Source organism: Bactrocera neohumeralis, chromosome 3 (assembly GCF_024586455.1).
Source record: "Bactrocera neohumeralis isolate Rockhampton chromosome 3, APGP_CSIRO_Bneo_wtdbg2-racon-allhic-juicebox.fasta_v2, whole genome shotgun sequence".
NCBI classification, from domain to species: domain Eukaryota; kingdom Metazoa; phylum Arthropoda; class Insecta; order Diptera; family Tephritidae; genus Bactrocera; species Bactrocera neohumeralis.
Genome location: NC_065920.1, coordinates 917441 through 935443, shown reverse-complemented (window position 1 = coordinate 935443; position 18003 = coordinate 917441). Strand labels below are relative to the sequence as shown.

The window sequence follows — 18003 nt, the reverse complement described above, 5'->3', positions numbered from 1 at the left end:
AATGAATAAATATTCACAATTAAACACATGGTATTCAAAAAATTTGTTAGGACTGTGTGAAACAAAAAATAATATGGCTAATTAATAACTTTAATGATGCTGTAACATACCATTCCACTGCTGGTGATCATGGAATGATGATGATCGATTTTAATGCGCTTTCGCGGACTCACTATACTTTCATCACCACTGGACGGGCATTCCTCAAGTTGCTCTAAAAGATGGGAACGTTCTTTTTGTAGAATTCTTATATCACCTGTAAGCAGAACATAGAGATCGATGAAGATGCTGTTCTATAGATGGCGTGTTAGCGATTTTCATAGATTTTGTTACCTTTTTGTTTCGCAGGACTTTTATCACAACGACGGCGACTACTGCCGCTATTCACCGTCACTTCAAGCGTTTCATTTGCCCTCTCATTCACATTTGCTGCTGTGTGAGCTCCGATACCACTCACGATGGGTCCCAATCGTGACAGTAGTGGTGAGTCGGACCGCAAACCACCGCAAACACCTGTCGAATGCGCACTATGTGGGGCGACTTCCTCATCATGAGAGGCACCCGAACCCTGACTATATTCGTCATAGGAACGAAATCGACGCATGTCCAGGTAGTCGTAGTCAACGGTATGTCGTGAACTGCGAGATCCACGACTGCGGGCTGGCGTCGAATTACCCGACATGGGTATGCTCTGCGTCACCAACGGGCTATTTGACGTCGTGGAATTATTTCCAGCATTAACACCGCCGACAATAGATGCTACTGGCGCAGTAACGGCAGAGTTTGCTATTATGCTAGAACCACTGCAACTGCTGCTACTTCCAGGCGTATTACTGGGTGAGCATCCATCGTTCGAGTTCTGATGTCGGCTAAACGACGATGCGCGTGAACGCGATTGCGAGTCGTATCTGTTTAATCGATTCCCTGAAAAAATAATAACATACACATACATTAAAAAATGAAAACATAAAATTAAACTATAAGTAAGTATAAGAGTCGGTATATAAAGAAATGTTCGATGAAACATTTATGGTTTGATTCATTCTTACTATTTTGGTTATATTGTTTACAGCTGTACGAATATAGCACTCATAACTGTCGATATACAAAAATTTTGAGCAAACTGCGTCCAAACAAAATAAAACAAAAAAAATCCCCCAAAGCTAGTCGATTGAAAAAAGAATTTGTGTACATTTGTCACTTATAGAGAATCTATTTAGAATGAGCCACGCCCACTTGTCAATGTGTATTAAACCAATTGAGCCCACGGTTTCGAAGTGATGGTAAGTGGTTTATTTCACTCCTTTATTTTCGAACAAATTTAGTTAATGTCGTGTCGATAGTTAAAAAAAAAACAATAGGTGAAAGATATTCAGACAATCATAAGACCTTCCATTCGAAATAAAACATTGCATTTAAAAACATTTTATGTATGCACATTTACTTTTGTAAATATATATTTTAGTCTAGGTTTCCGAAATATTTAGAAAAAATGTTCGAATGGATGAGAAACTCTACTTTTATGTCGTTTCGCACCTGCATTCTGCTTATCCAGCTTATCATAGAAAGCATCCTGACATTCGCGTGAAGCAAAATCCACTTGCAATCGTCGGCCGCGTAATGTTGCACCGCGCATCTCTTTTACCGCGGTCTGGGCGTATTGTATTTGGTCGTATAAAACCAGAGCTAAGTGACGTAATCGGTCCAAAATCACTTTTGTAACGGTACCATAACGAGAGAAATGGGATTGAAGTAACGACTCGGAGATCTTCTCCGTTACACCATCTATCCATACACAATTCGTAGGCATCGACTTTCCAAATCCCAATTTAATACGATTGCTTCCCAGATGCTCGCCATCCATTTTACGCATTGCCTTAACCACAGATATTATATCCGAATATTGACAGAATGCATATGCTTGGGTACCTTGTTTCTTAATGTCGACTTCGATGATTTCACCGAAACAATCAAAATGACTCCGTAACTCACTGACCGTTACCTCTTTTTCTAAATTGCCAATGAATAGGGTACGCGTCGATTTCGGATGATACTCATCTAATTCGGCTTCGTACGGCCGGAATTCATTATCTTCGACATCATAACCTTGATAAGGTTCTACTTCAATTTTACAACCAAAGAAAAGCTTATCTTGTGACACTTCCAGTGCTTTTTCCACGTCATCTGGTTTTTTGAAGCATACCAAGGCATAGCGCTCCGAATTTTGGCCAACCACCTTTACCCAGGTGACTTTGCCATGCTTTTTGTACTCATGGAAAAGACCATCCTTTAAGGATGTGTCTGAGGAACGTGCGGGTAAATTGCGTACACATATAGCGAGCGGACGATTGTCTTCGGAATGAACAATGGGATTGACTGTGTTGCAGGATGAACTATTGCCACTGCTACTACTGCTGTTGCTTGAGTTACTGCTGGCAGTGCCACTGCCCGCCATTCCACTAGTACCTGTTCAAAAAAACGAGACCAACACAATCATAATTACTTATTAACATATTATACATATATAGTGCTAAATAGACAAGCTATAATTTTGCTAAATACATATGTATGTATGTATCACAACATTCCATCGCAACACTTGCCCATCAAAACATAATCTCTTCAATTTTTACACTTTACACATATCAAAAGTAGGCGTGGTCAGTCACTTCTAAAATGAAGGATAGAAGAAAGCTCATATCTAAGGCTCTGATTATTCTAGTCCAACCATTCCTAATGTTCTCTTTATAATACAGAAGTATGTATGTACGTAGTTTAATTTCCGTCTTTATATGTCACGTATGTATATGTTTAAATAGCACCTTACAAATACTGCCAAATCACTGCCAAATATCAAAATTTAGAAGAAATAGTTTTTTGTTGTCATTGTTTTACAAGTTTACCAAATATCTGTTCAAAATATGGGTTATATTCACATATTACAATAAACACATGTTAAATAAGATTTTTTCTTCATAGAAGACTCTCTAAATAGAGTATCGATGAATGAACGTAATATATTTATTTATTACAGCAGTCCATACCTTGAGGAGGGGTCGTAACTGCTGATTGTAAATTTCGCGATTTGCTCGTCAGTCCGCCAGAAGATCTGCACGGAGTAGATTCATTGCCTCTAACTGGACTTGATGCGTGTGAATGGGATGAAGTGTTTGATGATGAGGAGCTATGTGACGAGCTGTAGCTACTGGGTGAACGGGAGTGCGACCGGCTCGAAGATGTCGTGCTCCGTCCATGCAAACGATGCGCACGCGCTGTATGCTGTTGAAGCGCGCTATGTGTAGTCGAGAGGGCAGAGGTGGTACAGCTGCTCGTAGCAGCTAACTCTGGAGCTGTGGAAGAGGTGGTATTATTATTGATGCCAGTTCTATTTCTAAGGAGCTGAATTTCAGCGTCTGCAGCCGCTTCAACAAAAGATGTTGCTACATTTAAAACGCCACTATTATTGTTACCATTTGCGTGACTTCCAACAGTTGACTGTGAAGATAGCGTGGTGGAAATGCCTGTCGCATTCATTGGCGATATTATATTACTGCTACTGCTTAAACTACTGCTATAACTACTACTGATTGTACTACAACCGCCACCGCCACCGCCACTGCCACTATTATTTGTAAACGAGGATGTTGTCGAAGTTGCTGTTGGTGCACCCATGTCCATTCCCGCCGACATATCCGTCGTCATGGTCGAGGTTGTAAGTAAATTTTTAGACGACTCTAAGCCTATTTCGGATGATTTAGCAATTTTGTTCAAATTCGTATTATTTTTCATCCAATACGCACTAGACACTGAAGTTGTTGCAGACTGCGACGACGTTGATGGACTTATATCCGGCACAGTACCGTAATAATTGCTCCGCTGGTGTGGCGTTAACGTGCGCGCAATTGCCGTTGTGATGGAGGAGGCAGGTGAGGTGATTGAATTTGAGGTGGAATAGAAGTTGTGGATGCAGTTGCTGCCTACTGTTGAGGCGACGGCACTGCCACTGCCACCAGGACTGTTCGTATTCGTCGCAGCAGCGTCGTACCATGACGACGGCAGTGCACGGTTGTAATTGTTGATGGTGGCACCGTTCGAACTTCTGGAACGTAAATTTTGTTATATTTTTCCTACAACGCCAATATCTAAAAAATTTACAGTTCTTGTTTGTTTTTTTCTACTTGCCTCTCGTTTAACTGTGCAGATAAATAAGGTCCATTTTTGTATAAACGATCACGTGTTCTATTACGATTATCTAAGGTGCCACTGGCATTAATACCGGGACCACCAGAAGTTACAGTGCCTACAGGGGATATATCCTGTATAGACGCCGTGGGACTTGACGTTGCCAAGCTGTTTGACGTTTGATAACCACCGTTGCTTCCAATAGTCGAGCGGTTTGAACGACGCAAATAGGTATCGTTTTCTGCAGCTATGCGGGAATTGCGTTCATAGAAGCCACTGTTCCGTTCTGTAAAATTTGGAGTTGGAACGTCTTCAGTAGACCTAGAATATTACAAAAGGAGAAAACCGCTTGTAATTTAGTACCTCATCATTTGTTGGCATTAACAATTACAAGATAAATAATTCTTAAACCAACAACAAACAATGCATATAGTATTTATTATAAACGGTGACTACTGTACTACCGTACCACTGTATCCCATATCACTGATCTCATTACCTTTGTTTCTTCTTCATCATCTAAGTTGAATTGCAAAGAGGTTAAGAGAGGCCGGCCATTCAGTAATTCAGTATTTCGGTGTATTTTTCCAACAATTATCAAGTAATTAATATTTGTTTATGCTTTTAAACTTGGCATGGTCTGTTCCGTTACAGAAATAACAATACACCAAGAATGGCTATGGAAATTATTCTAAACACCAAAGAACAATATTATTTATTCATTAATACCCAGCTTTAGATGTAATTCAAAACAATTTGCAAAAACATGTTCTCCCTAATTTCGAATATAAATATGCAAAGAAGTAAAAATATTTACGTTCGAAAACCAGTGTAGCCAAATTTTCACTCACAAGAGAATTCCTCACAAACAAGCGTTTTAATTTAGCAAAAGTAAAACACAAACATTTAAAATTTTGTTTATTTTAAATTTACTAGAGTAATTTATTAACAATTACAATTTACAACATAATACTTTAACACAAAATAATGCATTTATTGAAGGAAATCGCTAATGATTACAAATTTAGCTTTTAAACGTATTTCTTATTAACAATTTAAACTTTGTAGTAATCAAGTAAGGCCCACTGTAGTAAGAAGTCTATCGCTCTAAAATTCCTTATATATTTCTTATATATTTGTTATCAGCTTCATATTAACTTTTTCGATATTCCAAAACAGTGTTGCCATTATTTATTAGTAGGATATTTCGTCATGATTTGTCAGATTTCTTTTGGAAAGTCTATAGGACCGTATAGCATAATGTTACATACCGAATTTGGTCGAGAAGGTCACGAGATACTTATGTGATTTCACCTAAGGGTCGGCGGTGCCATCGTCCGATGGCTGCTATTAAGCCCTCTTGTATCAAACCGCTACAAGGAGAGGAAGCGGGATTATAATCCGAAAACTATTTCTATTATGGAACAGAACTATTGGTTGTATAATGACCGATTAATGAATCGTTGTACTATATAATTGGTAAGACTGCTGTCTTTCTGTCTAGATGGATTTAGCAGAAATTCACTGCAGTGACCTTATCATTCAACTAAGTACATGTGTATGTATCAGGTCCATATTTTCATATAATCACCATTGGCATGGTACATATTATATAATTACGAATATATGTACATTTACATATGAATGTATGTATGTATGTACATACATATATAATATAATGTTCTATACTCATATGTAGTATACATACATATGTGAGTACATGCGCAGCGATCCTTGCTCTGCCTTCTAAGGGCATATCAACATCAGACTTCTTTTTAGTTTCACGGGTTTCAATAATTGTTATTATTTTAAACTTTCGACCTCAATTAAACTCATCTGTTTTCTCTTTTTGCTCTTGTCTTCTGTCCCGTTAAATGTAGTTTCCGTCGATTTCTTTTCTATTTCGCTTTGCTTTTGATGAGGTATCCAATTGGAATGGTCGGGATCTCTCACGGCACATGCTATGCACAGTTTTAGATATGTAACGTATATGTTATAAAGGGAGGTCGTTTTAAAATAGGATATAAAGCTCAATATCTGTAATATCGCGTATTGCAAGCGCAGATATGTTCATTCATGTTCGCCAGCTCTACGAGCTTGGAGCACTAAAGTTTATATAACAATATATGTACATATAGTATGTAAATAAGAGACAATATGTAAAAATTTATCATCGTTAGCATAAACAATGAAGATTATTAGTAACTACATATATATAGTACATAGGAGGATATGTAAAAACCGTTTACTCAGAGAGAGAGGCCCAACATAGTGGGAACGGCCCCCGTTTACCGACGAGAAGAGAGACTCAGTTTTTGCGCATGATCCAATTACATCTTCACGTTGGTGTGAAGCTACGTATGTGCAGTTCCACTCGTAATAAGATTGTGCACATCCACAGTGTGCAGAATCCGTGAAAATATAAATATTAACTGATATATACATGTGTACATATATGTACATTTGCATGTTGTCCTTAAGTTATAGTAATATTGAATGTATTCTTACTTAAATGCATATACCATATGCACTTATGAGTGTATACATACATACATATGTATGTATCCTCAGACACCAGACAAAATCATATGCACTGCGTCAATGATTCCCGGTGCTTAAACACCGATATAACATCAGATGAAATCATTGTTTGCATAATCCTGATGCTGTGGTTAAATATAATTCAGGCTGTGAAACAAAAATGAAAGCGATCTCTTCATAGGCGGTATTTTTAGACAATCTAACTTGAAATACAATTATGAATACCCCACAGTTGCACCCGTCCATTGGTAGCCGTCGACCCAGTCGCCAAAATAAACAAACGTGTTTTACACATACATATGTATGTATGTATGCATATAAAATTCATTGTTAAATTAGAGTGCAAAGGCTTACTGCAGAACAATGCATCCCAGACATTTTTACTAAAACCCTCTTCATGCCTTTTTAAAAGCACCTAATACCAATCGAGTCATATCTAGAAACGCACCTAACAATTTACTATTTAAGATTTTTAGCGCGGTGATTTGAGTTGAAAGTCTATGACGTTTGTGTACAACAAGAAAGTTAACGGAATTGTGTACAGAAGAAAATTTAACGGAAAATTTATAAAATGACTGTTAAATTTTAGAAAGAAAATTGTAGGAAAATCGCCACTCAAGCGCTAAAGCATTATTGTACGAGTATTTTATACAAATTATTATGTATATTTTACTCGCTTTTAGCGCACAATCCAAACCCTTTGTTACAAGCGGCTTTTAGAGGATGGTGATTAGAACACAACGATTTGACTCTTTACAGAAGTCTGTCATTTCGGAATAGAAATTATTATAAAATACTGCCAATGACAGGTACACACAAACATACATATGTCTCTTTAAGGGGGCAAATGTGTTTAAAATTTTACTTCCAATTATACTTCTTTTGGAGATATTGCACGATGCTGTGAGAAATTTACAGCTATTTACATTCAAGACACAATGGAATAGCCCCAAACTTACATATGAACATAAGTACTGTATGTAACTTACACAATTTTTCAATGCAATAACGTGTAATCTCGTCAGCAAGACTCGCAAAACAACAAATGTAGCTCAGAATATTAATGAGGCGTATGTATGCAATTTCATATGATTTAAGTTTATGTAATGAGCACCGCTTCGGTGGGAAACTGATGAATAATTCAACATTTTTTCGGCAGAAACGAAACTGAAATGCTGCAACACCTTAACATTACCTGTGGGAACTTCGCACAAACAGCAAAAAACATACATACATATATTGTACATATGTACATAGACAAAAAACACATACCAATTTTTTCAATTTATATATCGGTGCACAGAATAGTATACGGAAAAAGGAACCCTTGAGAACACCAGTCCATATACTACCTCAGAACAACCTCCTGGATTTTGTCGCGTTTCTGTGCAGTAATATTTACTGTGCGCCATCCGAGTTATGAGTACTCAAAGCTTCAAGGATACAACAGCACAACAAAAGAAACATTTCTTGATTTTGATGTTATATTTTGATCAATTATCAGCTTGTTAGAAATAAAAAGGATATGCACTCTTTTCTCACATAGTAAAAACATAACCAGGTCCTTACTTTCAGGTTCCTTGCCGAAAATAGGCGAAAATTATGTTTCTAGATTTACAGTCTACAAAACTTAAAGATTTTTATCCCTTGCGTTTCAAAAGTTATTCGCAGAAATCGCTATAATCTGCCAATAGAAGTGTGATAGTTCCGTTCCCACGACAGTCGGGTCCACGTAACCAGAACGGTCCCGGATTTTTATCCGGCCAAGGACTGTCAACTCGGCAAAATCTGCCGCTACAACAACAACTAATAGAAGTGAATGTAAGGGTGAAACATCTAGACCAAAGATATTCTCTGAAAATGAACTCAATGATTCATTACGTTATCAAGTTAGGAATAATAAAGCAATTTGTCAAAGCCTTGGACGTGGATTGATATTGTTTCCATTAGATTTGTAGAAAATTTCCGAAGCTTAGTATACGACTATTAATGAAAGATTCAGATTTTATTGAAGGTATAACTGCTGTGGAAATTAAAGCTTTTAATAGTAACCATAAACCAATATGAATAAATTGAGAAAAATATGCTGACAAACTTTAATACTCGAGGAGCAAATAAGGCAATCAAGTTAGACGATCCCTGTAATCAGGTTGATAAGGTCGCCACGTCAAAACCGATTACTTATGGTCCCTAGAGAGCGAAAAATTGTAAAAGAAGAGGGTTTTATTCAAATACAACATACATATGTTTTCGAAATCGATTTTTCGATGTAACATAAATATTAAAAAACGGACATTATAATTATATTTGTTTGTATGTTTCATGTTTTCTGATTTTTTCAGGTAAAATTTAAACCAATATTTAAAAATAAACCAGAGCAAATGGTTCAAAAACATTAAAAATTGTAATAATGAACTCTAAACACATACATATGTATATAGTATAATCAAACACGATCTTATGGCATATCTATGGCAACAAAATCTCTGCAGACCAGAGTATTTTACGCTTGCCGTAGCAGTAATTTATTATTGTTTACATACATTATAACAACAACAATAGGAATTGCATCACAAAACTTGAGACGAGGAACTTTGCCGTTCTCGAAAAATTTTAAATGATTTTTTCTTGGATTATCTCAAGTTCTATGTACATATGTGTAAAACGCTGGCGATTTCAATGAAGATATCACCTTCCCTGAATTTGTTATTAGTTTGATCTATTGAGCTATTAGAGACGATTTTTCGTTACAATTATTTCGAAAATTGTTATTCCACAACAGTGAAAATGCTCGTTGGAATTAATTTATATTTTCTGGAGCACGTAGCTCTCCCAAACAATATATGTATATAAAATCTGTAAAATGCGACAAAAACCTTTAAAATTGTAGTTCTTCGTACAGATACTAAGTACACGTGCTTATGGAATTAATTAGTTTCAAGAACTTAATGCCTAATTAGCCGTGGAACGTTTTTAATTGAGCAAAACCCTAAGGACTAGCATAGTACTATGCCAAACCCGCGATTAGGAAAAGCAGGTGGAATGGTTACATCCCTGTCCACGGAGCGAAGGAAATTTTAGTTATGTTATGGCACCCAATATATTTTCGGATATCGCATCTTGAACTTCTAAAATAATTTTATCCTATCGTTATTAAGGCTTCTTTTAAAATTTTGTATATACAATGTACATACATAGATAACACTAATATGCAGCTCTATAATATAGAAATATGTTTACATATCTGCATAAAAATGTTGATACATGTATAAAATATTGTCATGAAATCTGTACTTACGGGCATGTGACCACTCTTTACCATCTCAATAATCCAGGACTTGAGAAGGGCAAACAGCGGTACGAACAACATTATACATATATACACACATATGTACATGGTGATAGAGTTTGAATACGTACCTAAAACGAGAAAATTCAAAGTATTAGAGTAATGAAACTTTCAATTTCATATTTACATTATCAAATTTTTTATATAAATTAAATATATATGTAATATGTATATGTATGTATACATATGTATATGGCTAGAGCAGAAAACACATATTTCAAAATGTACAAAAAACATGCCAAAAATGTATGTATGTATGTATACTAGGGAACTTTCAAATAACCAAATCCAAAATACGTGAAACTTATGACAACTAAAATGGCACCTAATGGAACAGCTGAAATGTTATCAGATTTAATAAATATCTTCAGGAAGGATTTTAGCTGAGTTGAGAATTTTTTTGTCATGCGATTAAGCTCGTCGAACATTATAAAATTCTTACTATACCATACATACATATATGTATGTACATACATACATATTTATAAAAATTTATATATTTACTTTCTCCCTGCTCAATAGATCAAATATTATTCGAATTCGTATTATGGCAGTAATAAACGGGAAGGACTCAAAACAATAGACTTCCGCGTTGAAGGAATAAATCGGCATTTCGAACTATCCTTGGTGTAATGAAAAAGTAATACGAGTAGTATGGTAGTACTATGGATTTACAAATGCCGAACAAGTTGGGGTTTTCGGTCTGTTGTTCTCAAAAACAGTAAGTATATAGGATGGGAATCGCCTCAACTTAACAAATTATAAATTATAGATACATATTGCGAGAATAGGTGTATACAACTATGCCATGCTATCACGGTGAATAACCAAAGGTGTGGTAAAAAAATATTCTCTACAAAAGAGATTGTGATTGAAGTGTTGGTGTCGCTAAAAACCACCGCCGTCGTTGCTAATTGCAAATATTGTATTATCATGACCATGGAAAAGTACAAAATACGAATGATCTATGTACGAGTGTGTCTGTATGTGTGTATACATATATGTACCCTATGTGAACGCACTTGTACAGAACTTAGGATTTCTAGTACTTTAGATGAGATAGACGACGACTCCGCCGACTCCACGCTCATAAGTGTGTATAAGATAAACTTGAAAGCCAATTTCTTCCACATCATCAAAGTCATCAACAAAGGCGAAGCTTTGAGCAAAACCGCGCAAAGAAAAGAAAATCTGCCAACTGATACTGTGGTTGTTGTTATTGCAAGCTGTTATCATAGTTTTTGTTCACTGCTCTACACATTGTTTCCGCCATCGTTGCGCTGCTTTGGTTTCTGTCACCGATTTTATGCCCCCCTAGTACCCTTCTCTCAAGCTGTCTGCCTTGCAACATGTTTATTATTAGTTCGTATGTTTGGCGTATGTTTCGTCTTTCCGCTTATTTCGCCAGCAGTTCAATGAACTTTATTTCACATTTCGCGCGCGCGCTTCTTAATCGCAGCTCTCCCATTTCATTTTTCACACTGACGCATGTACACACACTCACACACACAAACACATCATAAGTATGTACATATTCACATCCATAAATAGAGTCTATGTTATCATAGATGTGTGCCTCCCAACCACATCCACAAATGCTTTTGCTTCACTTCTTTCTATTCTGGATGCCACTTATGAGGCCAGGTGACGATCCACTTACGACATAAAGTAGATAATATGTCGTATACTCACAGCGACACATACATACATACATACTATGTATATACTATACAACTGCATACATATGTACATATGCTATGTCGCTATGTTACAGACGGTCGGTCATCAGAAGACGATTTATTTTACCTAACTTCTGGTCTCTAAATGTCACTATTTCTGAAATTCAAACAATTTGGACTTCCCGTCTTGGAGTTGCCATGTGGTGAGGGTAACGTCTACCCATTCACCGACCAATCAAGCACTGTGCCCTGAACTGCGAAGCTCACATAATACTCAGCATCTTCGTGACGTTATACTTATGTCCCGGGTTAAATAATACAAAAATAATGAAAGCTGATTCAAATCATCTCGCAGGACGAATCTGAGTTGTCTTCAACAACATCTTCCAGCAATAACTTTTTAAGTAAAGATCAGCTTTTCTTATAGTCTCAAGTCAACGTCGAAGCCAGAAGCTTTCCATTGCTTGGAGAAAACTAATCGCTACTTTTAAAAATAAATTAGAGAAACTTTAACAATTATGTAAATGTATTTATTTGTATACATACAAAAAGACGACGTGAAGCCGACTGCAGTTTGACATGGAAATAATCGAGGTGTTCATAAATAATGGTCCACAGAAAGTTTAAAGAATTACAAAATAAACAAAATCGAAATATTGTATGGAGAAATTTGAAATAAACAAATAATAGGAATACAATGGCAAAAAGCGCTCAAAATAGTAGAAATGTTTGTTTGTGTGTATGCGCAAAAGCACAACAATGAGGCCATTAGTCAGCTGATCTTCCATTTGTATGTGCAGAGGCACGTATGTGCCAGCGCCGCTAGACACCTTAGTGCAGTAGCCATGTGTCTAAAGCTTTGAACATAGGGAATTTATATATGTATATATGTATATATATATATGTATGTATGTATATACAATAATAATAATGGTGACCGTTGCCACAGTCACAGCACTGCTACAATAGCATAAGTCAATGACATTTGGAAATTTTGTAGGTGAGTTGTGGCCACAGCCACACCGCAATAGGGGCGAGCGTCACGAACACTGGGGAAACAAAGAAGAAAGACCGCAACGACAACAGCAAAAGCAGCGAGCAGTAAGCATCGGGCAGTGTGCAGCGTCCAAACACAAAAACTTCATTTCAACTTTAACACTTCAAGTGCGTCAATGAACGCTTCAAGCTGACACTCCGCTGTTGAAGTTCGGAACGAAGCTTACAGTGGGTCATACGGAAAACTGAAACGTAAAACGCCAATTGGTAACTTGCCAAGAAACCAAATAAACATATGTAATTTGATTTAAATTGGATTCAGTTGCTATCTTTGTCAACTACAAATTGGGTGGGCTGGGATGTCGGGAATTTTCAGTCATAAACATATAATTTCCTTTGCAAATCTTATGTCTGAAAAAAAGTGGATAGTAGCCATCAACTCCTTTCTTTAAAAGTCTTCTCCATTAGAAAGATTGGATATATCCATGTGAACATATGAAATTTCTGCGGACTTGTTTCGAAAGTCGGGTTCCTTTAGTCTCTAGAAAGCTAGTATGAACAAGTAAGGAAGGGCTAAGTTCGGGTGTCACCGAACATTTTATACTCTCGCATGGTAAAGTGATAATCGAGATTTCATTATTCGTCATTTAAATATTTTTAAAATACCGTATTTTTGTAAAGTTTTATTCCGCTATCGTCATTGGTTCCTAATGTTTATACTCGTATTATACAGAGAAGGCATCAGATGGAATTCAAAATAGCTTTATATTAGAAGAAGGCGTGGTTGTGAACCGATTTCACCCATATTTCGTACATGTCATCAGGGTGTTAAGAAAACATTATATACCGAATTTCATTGAAATCGGTCTAGTAGTTCCTGAGATATGGTTCTTGGTCCATAAGTGGGCGGCGCCACGCCCATTTTCAATTTTTAAAAAAGCCTGGATGCAGCTTCCTTCTGCCACTTCTTCCGTAAAATTTAGTGTTTCTGACGTTTTTTATGAGTCGGTTAACGCACTTTTAGTGATTTTTAACATAACCTTTGTATGGGAGGTGGGCGTGGTTATTATCCGATTTCTTCCATTTTTGAACTGTATATGGAAATGCCTTAAAAAAACGGCTCTGTAGAGTTTGGATGACATAGCTATAGTAGTTTCCGAGATATGTTCAAAAAACTTAGTAGGGGGCGGGGCCACGCCCACTTTTCCAAAACAATTGGGTCCAAATATGCCCCTCCCTAATGCGATCCTTTGTGCCAAATTTCACTTTAATATCTTTATTTATGGCTTAGTTATGACACTTTATAGGTTTTCGGTTTCCGCCATTTTGTGGGCGTGGCAGTGGGTCGATTTGGCCCATCTTCAAACTTAACCTTCTTATGGAGCCAAGGAATACGTGTACCAAGTTTCATCATGACATCTCAATTTTTACTCAAGTTACAGCTTGCACACGGACGGACGGACAGACGGACGGACGGACGGACAGACGGACGGACAGACAGACATCCGGATTTCGACTCTACTCGTCGCCCTGATCACTTTGGTATATATAACCCTATATCTGACTCTTTTAGTTTTAGGACTTACAAACAACCGTTATGTGAACAAAACTATAATACTCTCGTTAGCAACATTGTTGCGAGAGTATAAAAATAGTATACAGACGTGATAAAGACGTAAAATAATGTACATATGTAGTTGGAACTTCCGATGACTTTCCATCGAATAAATTACAAAACGAACGAATGGTGATTTAACAAGTAACGAAGGGCTAAGTTCGGGTGTCACCGAACATTTTATACTCTCACATGATAAAGTGATAATCGAGATTTCATTATCCGTCATTTACATATTTTTCAAATACCGTATTTTTGTAAAGTTTTATTCCGCTATCATCATTGGTTCCTAATGTATATATTATACAGAGAAGGCATCAGATGGAATTCAAAATAGCGTTATATTGGAAGAAGGCGTGGTTGTGAACCGCTTTCACCCATATTACGTACATGTCATCAGGGTGTTAAGAGAATATTATGTACAGGATTTCATTGAAATCGGTAGAGTAGTTCCTGAGATATGGTTTTTGGTCCATAAGTGGGCGACCCCAAGCCCATTTTCAATTTTTAAAAAAAGCCTGGGTGCAGCTTCCTTCAGCCATTTCTTCCGTAAAATTTAGTGTTTCTGACGTTTTTTGTTAGTCGGTTAACGCACTTTTAGTGATTTTCAACATAACCTTTGTATGGGAGGTGGGCGTGGTTATTATCCGATTTCTTCCATTTTTGAACTGTATATGGAAATGCCTGAAGGAAACGACTCTATAGAGTTTGGTTGACATAGCTATAGTAGTTTCCGAGATATGTACAAAAAACTTAGTAGGGGGCTGGCCACGCCCACTTTTCCAAAAAAAATTACGTCCAAATATGCCCCTCCCTAATGCGACCCTTTGTGCCAAATTTCACTTTAATATTTTTATTTATGGCTTAGTTATGACACTTTATAGGACAGACGGACGGACAGACAGACATCCGGATTTCAACTCTACTCGTCACCCTGATCACCTTGGTATATATAACCCTATATCTGACTCTTTTAGTTTTAGGACTTACAAACAACCGTTAATGTGAACAAAACTATAATACTCTCCTTAGCAACTTTGTTGCGAGAGTATAAAAATATCTGATATAGTGGCAGTTTATGAATCCTGTCACAAGGAAAATTTTTCCACATATTGGGAAACTGAATTAACTGAATTATACTATATAATATTTATAAATATTAGGTTGGAAAATATCTCCCTTCCGCCCTTTTGTCTTTTGAATTACGCGGCTATGTATAAAGCGCTACAGAGCTCGTATCTGGCAATACTAAACTTATTTGAAAGATCTTAACATAACCTACAAAACGACGCTATGCATGATTAGTTTGGATATTGCGTTCAACAGTTATAGACGTGTAAACATGAAGTTCACTAATGCCGAAATTCGCGCTATTTCAAAGTTTTCCTTCGTTTTGGGGGATGGTACTCTATCACTTCGAACTGCGGAGAAATGGTTTCGACGATTCAGAGCGGGTGAAAACGAAACCATGTATAAGCCAACTGGCGGAAGACCTATGACGACGAATACCGATCACATCATGGAAAACATCGAGTTACACCGGCATGTGGCATCTCGTGACATCGCCTAGAAGATAGGAGTAGTCACCAAACCATTTTAAACCATCTGCAGAAGGCTGGATACATAAGAAAGTTTGATGTTTGGGTACCGCATGATTTGACGCAAAAAAACCTTCCGGACCAAATCAACGCCTGCGATATGCTGCTGAAACGGAATGAACTCGACCCATTTTTGAAGCGGATGGTGACTGGCGACGAAAAATGGATCACATACGACAATATCAAGCGAAAACGGTCGTGGTCGAAGGTCTCAAACAGTGGCCAAGCCGGTATTGACGGCCAGGAAGTTTTTGCTGTGTGTTTGGTGGGATTGGAAGAGAATCATCCACTATGAGCTGCACTCATATGGCCAGACGCTTAATTCTACCAACTACTGCGAACAACTGGACCGCTTAAAGCAGGCGATCGACCAGAAGCCCCCAAAATTGGTCAACAGGAAGGGTGTTCCACCAGGACAACGCCAGACCACACATTTCATTGATTACTCGTCAGAAGTTACGGGAGCTCGGATGGGAGGTTTTATCGCATCCACCATATAGCCCGGACATAGCGCCAAGTGATTAACACCCTTTCCTGTCCATGGCGAACGCCCTAGTTGGTGTAAAGTTGAACTCAAAAGACGCTTGTGAAAAGTGGCTGTCCGAGTTCTTCGCAAATAATGAGGGGGCTTTTACGAGGGGGTTATAATAAAGTTGCCGTCTAGATGGAAACTGATTATCGAACGAAACGGATCAAAAAAGTGGGAGGGAGATATTTTCCAACCTAATATTTATAACACTAGTTTTCAACCAACTAAAATGACAAAAATACCTAAGAAGCAAAATTTTTTAAACTCAAATTCGTAATCAGGACACCTCACAGGCCTCTTACCAATTCAGAGTAGTTGTTGAGTAGTATAACTCATTTCGATTTTATTTCGTTCTAAAAAAAGGTTTCACATATTCCTTTAAAAGAGTAAACAAAATTTCAATAAATCGACTATTTTTTTACGAAATAAATAAAATCAAGGTCGATTGCTTGTCAATGGATGGACACTTTTCGAAACAAATTTTTGGACGTTCGGAATTTTAATTCAGCGGCCTAGAAGTAAGTATTGTGTTTTTAATTATTATGTATACATCTTTAAATTTGAATTCGAAGATACATAGGTTCTACCCAGAGGAACCACGTCATGTTACATGAAATTCAATTAAGGATCAATAATGTGATGTCTAATTTGATCAATGGATTTTATTCTGTTATGCATATAATTTTATGTCATTTATGATTTGAGCAATATGTCGTCCAGATGGCTACCTTTGCATATCTCCACCCATTTACGTCAATTTTCGAAGACCCGGGGGTCCGGCATTTCGGCTATAGAGCGCTGAATGTTGTCTTCAAGCTCCTCATTCATTGCTAGTTGATTTTCATAAACCTTTGAACTAACATAACACCAAAGAAAAGGTGCAGAATATAACAAGTCGCCAAACTTTGCGTCCATGTATCCATGTTTAGACGAGAAATATGAGGCGGCGCACCGTTTTATTGGAAGTAGAGATCGTCCGCGTCGATTTCATCAAATCATATACATTATATATATGTATGTATCTATGGCATACTTTATGGCTGATTACAACAAACAATTAAAGTAATCAGTCAATTTCGCACTTTCATCTTGATTTTTAAAGCAATCTTAACAGTTACAGCGTGACGAATTCAGCTCAAGGGGATAAGATCGGTAGGCAAGCGGCACAGCGGATTTAAGAACAATCGGTGCGATCCGGAGTGAAATGGGACTGATCAAGTAACAGCCTTGGTGTCTTCTTTCAATCTTTATTTATTTTCTTTTGTTTGTGTTATTAGCTTAAACGGAAAGTTTTTTATAAGCACGTCTTTTATATGCGCATATACTATTCTTATTCGTATACCTACATACATATGTATGTATGTATGCTTAAGCATTTATTAGCAGTCGCAAGTATACGTGTGTACATATCAACCTGTATGAATAAATAAACCGTATAGGAATACAGATAATGATGGTTTTCTCTTCGTCACCTAAAGTAGCACAAAATGGGAACTAAGCAAACAGTGATGTTT

General features: G+C 37.1%; 1 protein-coding gene across 8 annotated transcripts in view; it reads right to left on the bottom strand.

Moving 5' to 3' along the window:
* LOC126753046 (protein split ends) overlaps positions 1-18003 on the bottom strand; it is a 65862-nt gene that overhangs the window by 20099 nt on the left and 27760 nt on the right. For 4 of the 8 annotated variants that reach the window (XM_050464148.1, XM_050464152.1, XM_050464149.1 and 1 more), the window contains 5 exons: positions 4183-4503; positions 3045-4099; positions 1537-2466; positions 334-924; positions 111-256 (listed from right to left, as the gene is read on the bottom strand). In XM_050464148.1, the coding sequence (XP_050320105.1) occupies positions 111-256; positions 334-924; positions 1537-2466; positions 3045-4099; positions 4183-4503 (3043 nt within the window). Of the gene's footprint in view, positions 1-110; positions 257-333; positions 925-1536; positions 2467-3044; positions 4100-4182; positions 4504-4681; positions 4898-18003 lie in introns of those variants that run through there. The other 4 variants (XM_050464153.1, XM_050464151.1, XM_050464155.1 and 1 more) reach the window with 4 other exon arrangements.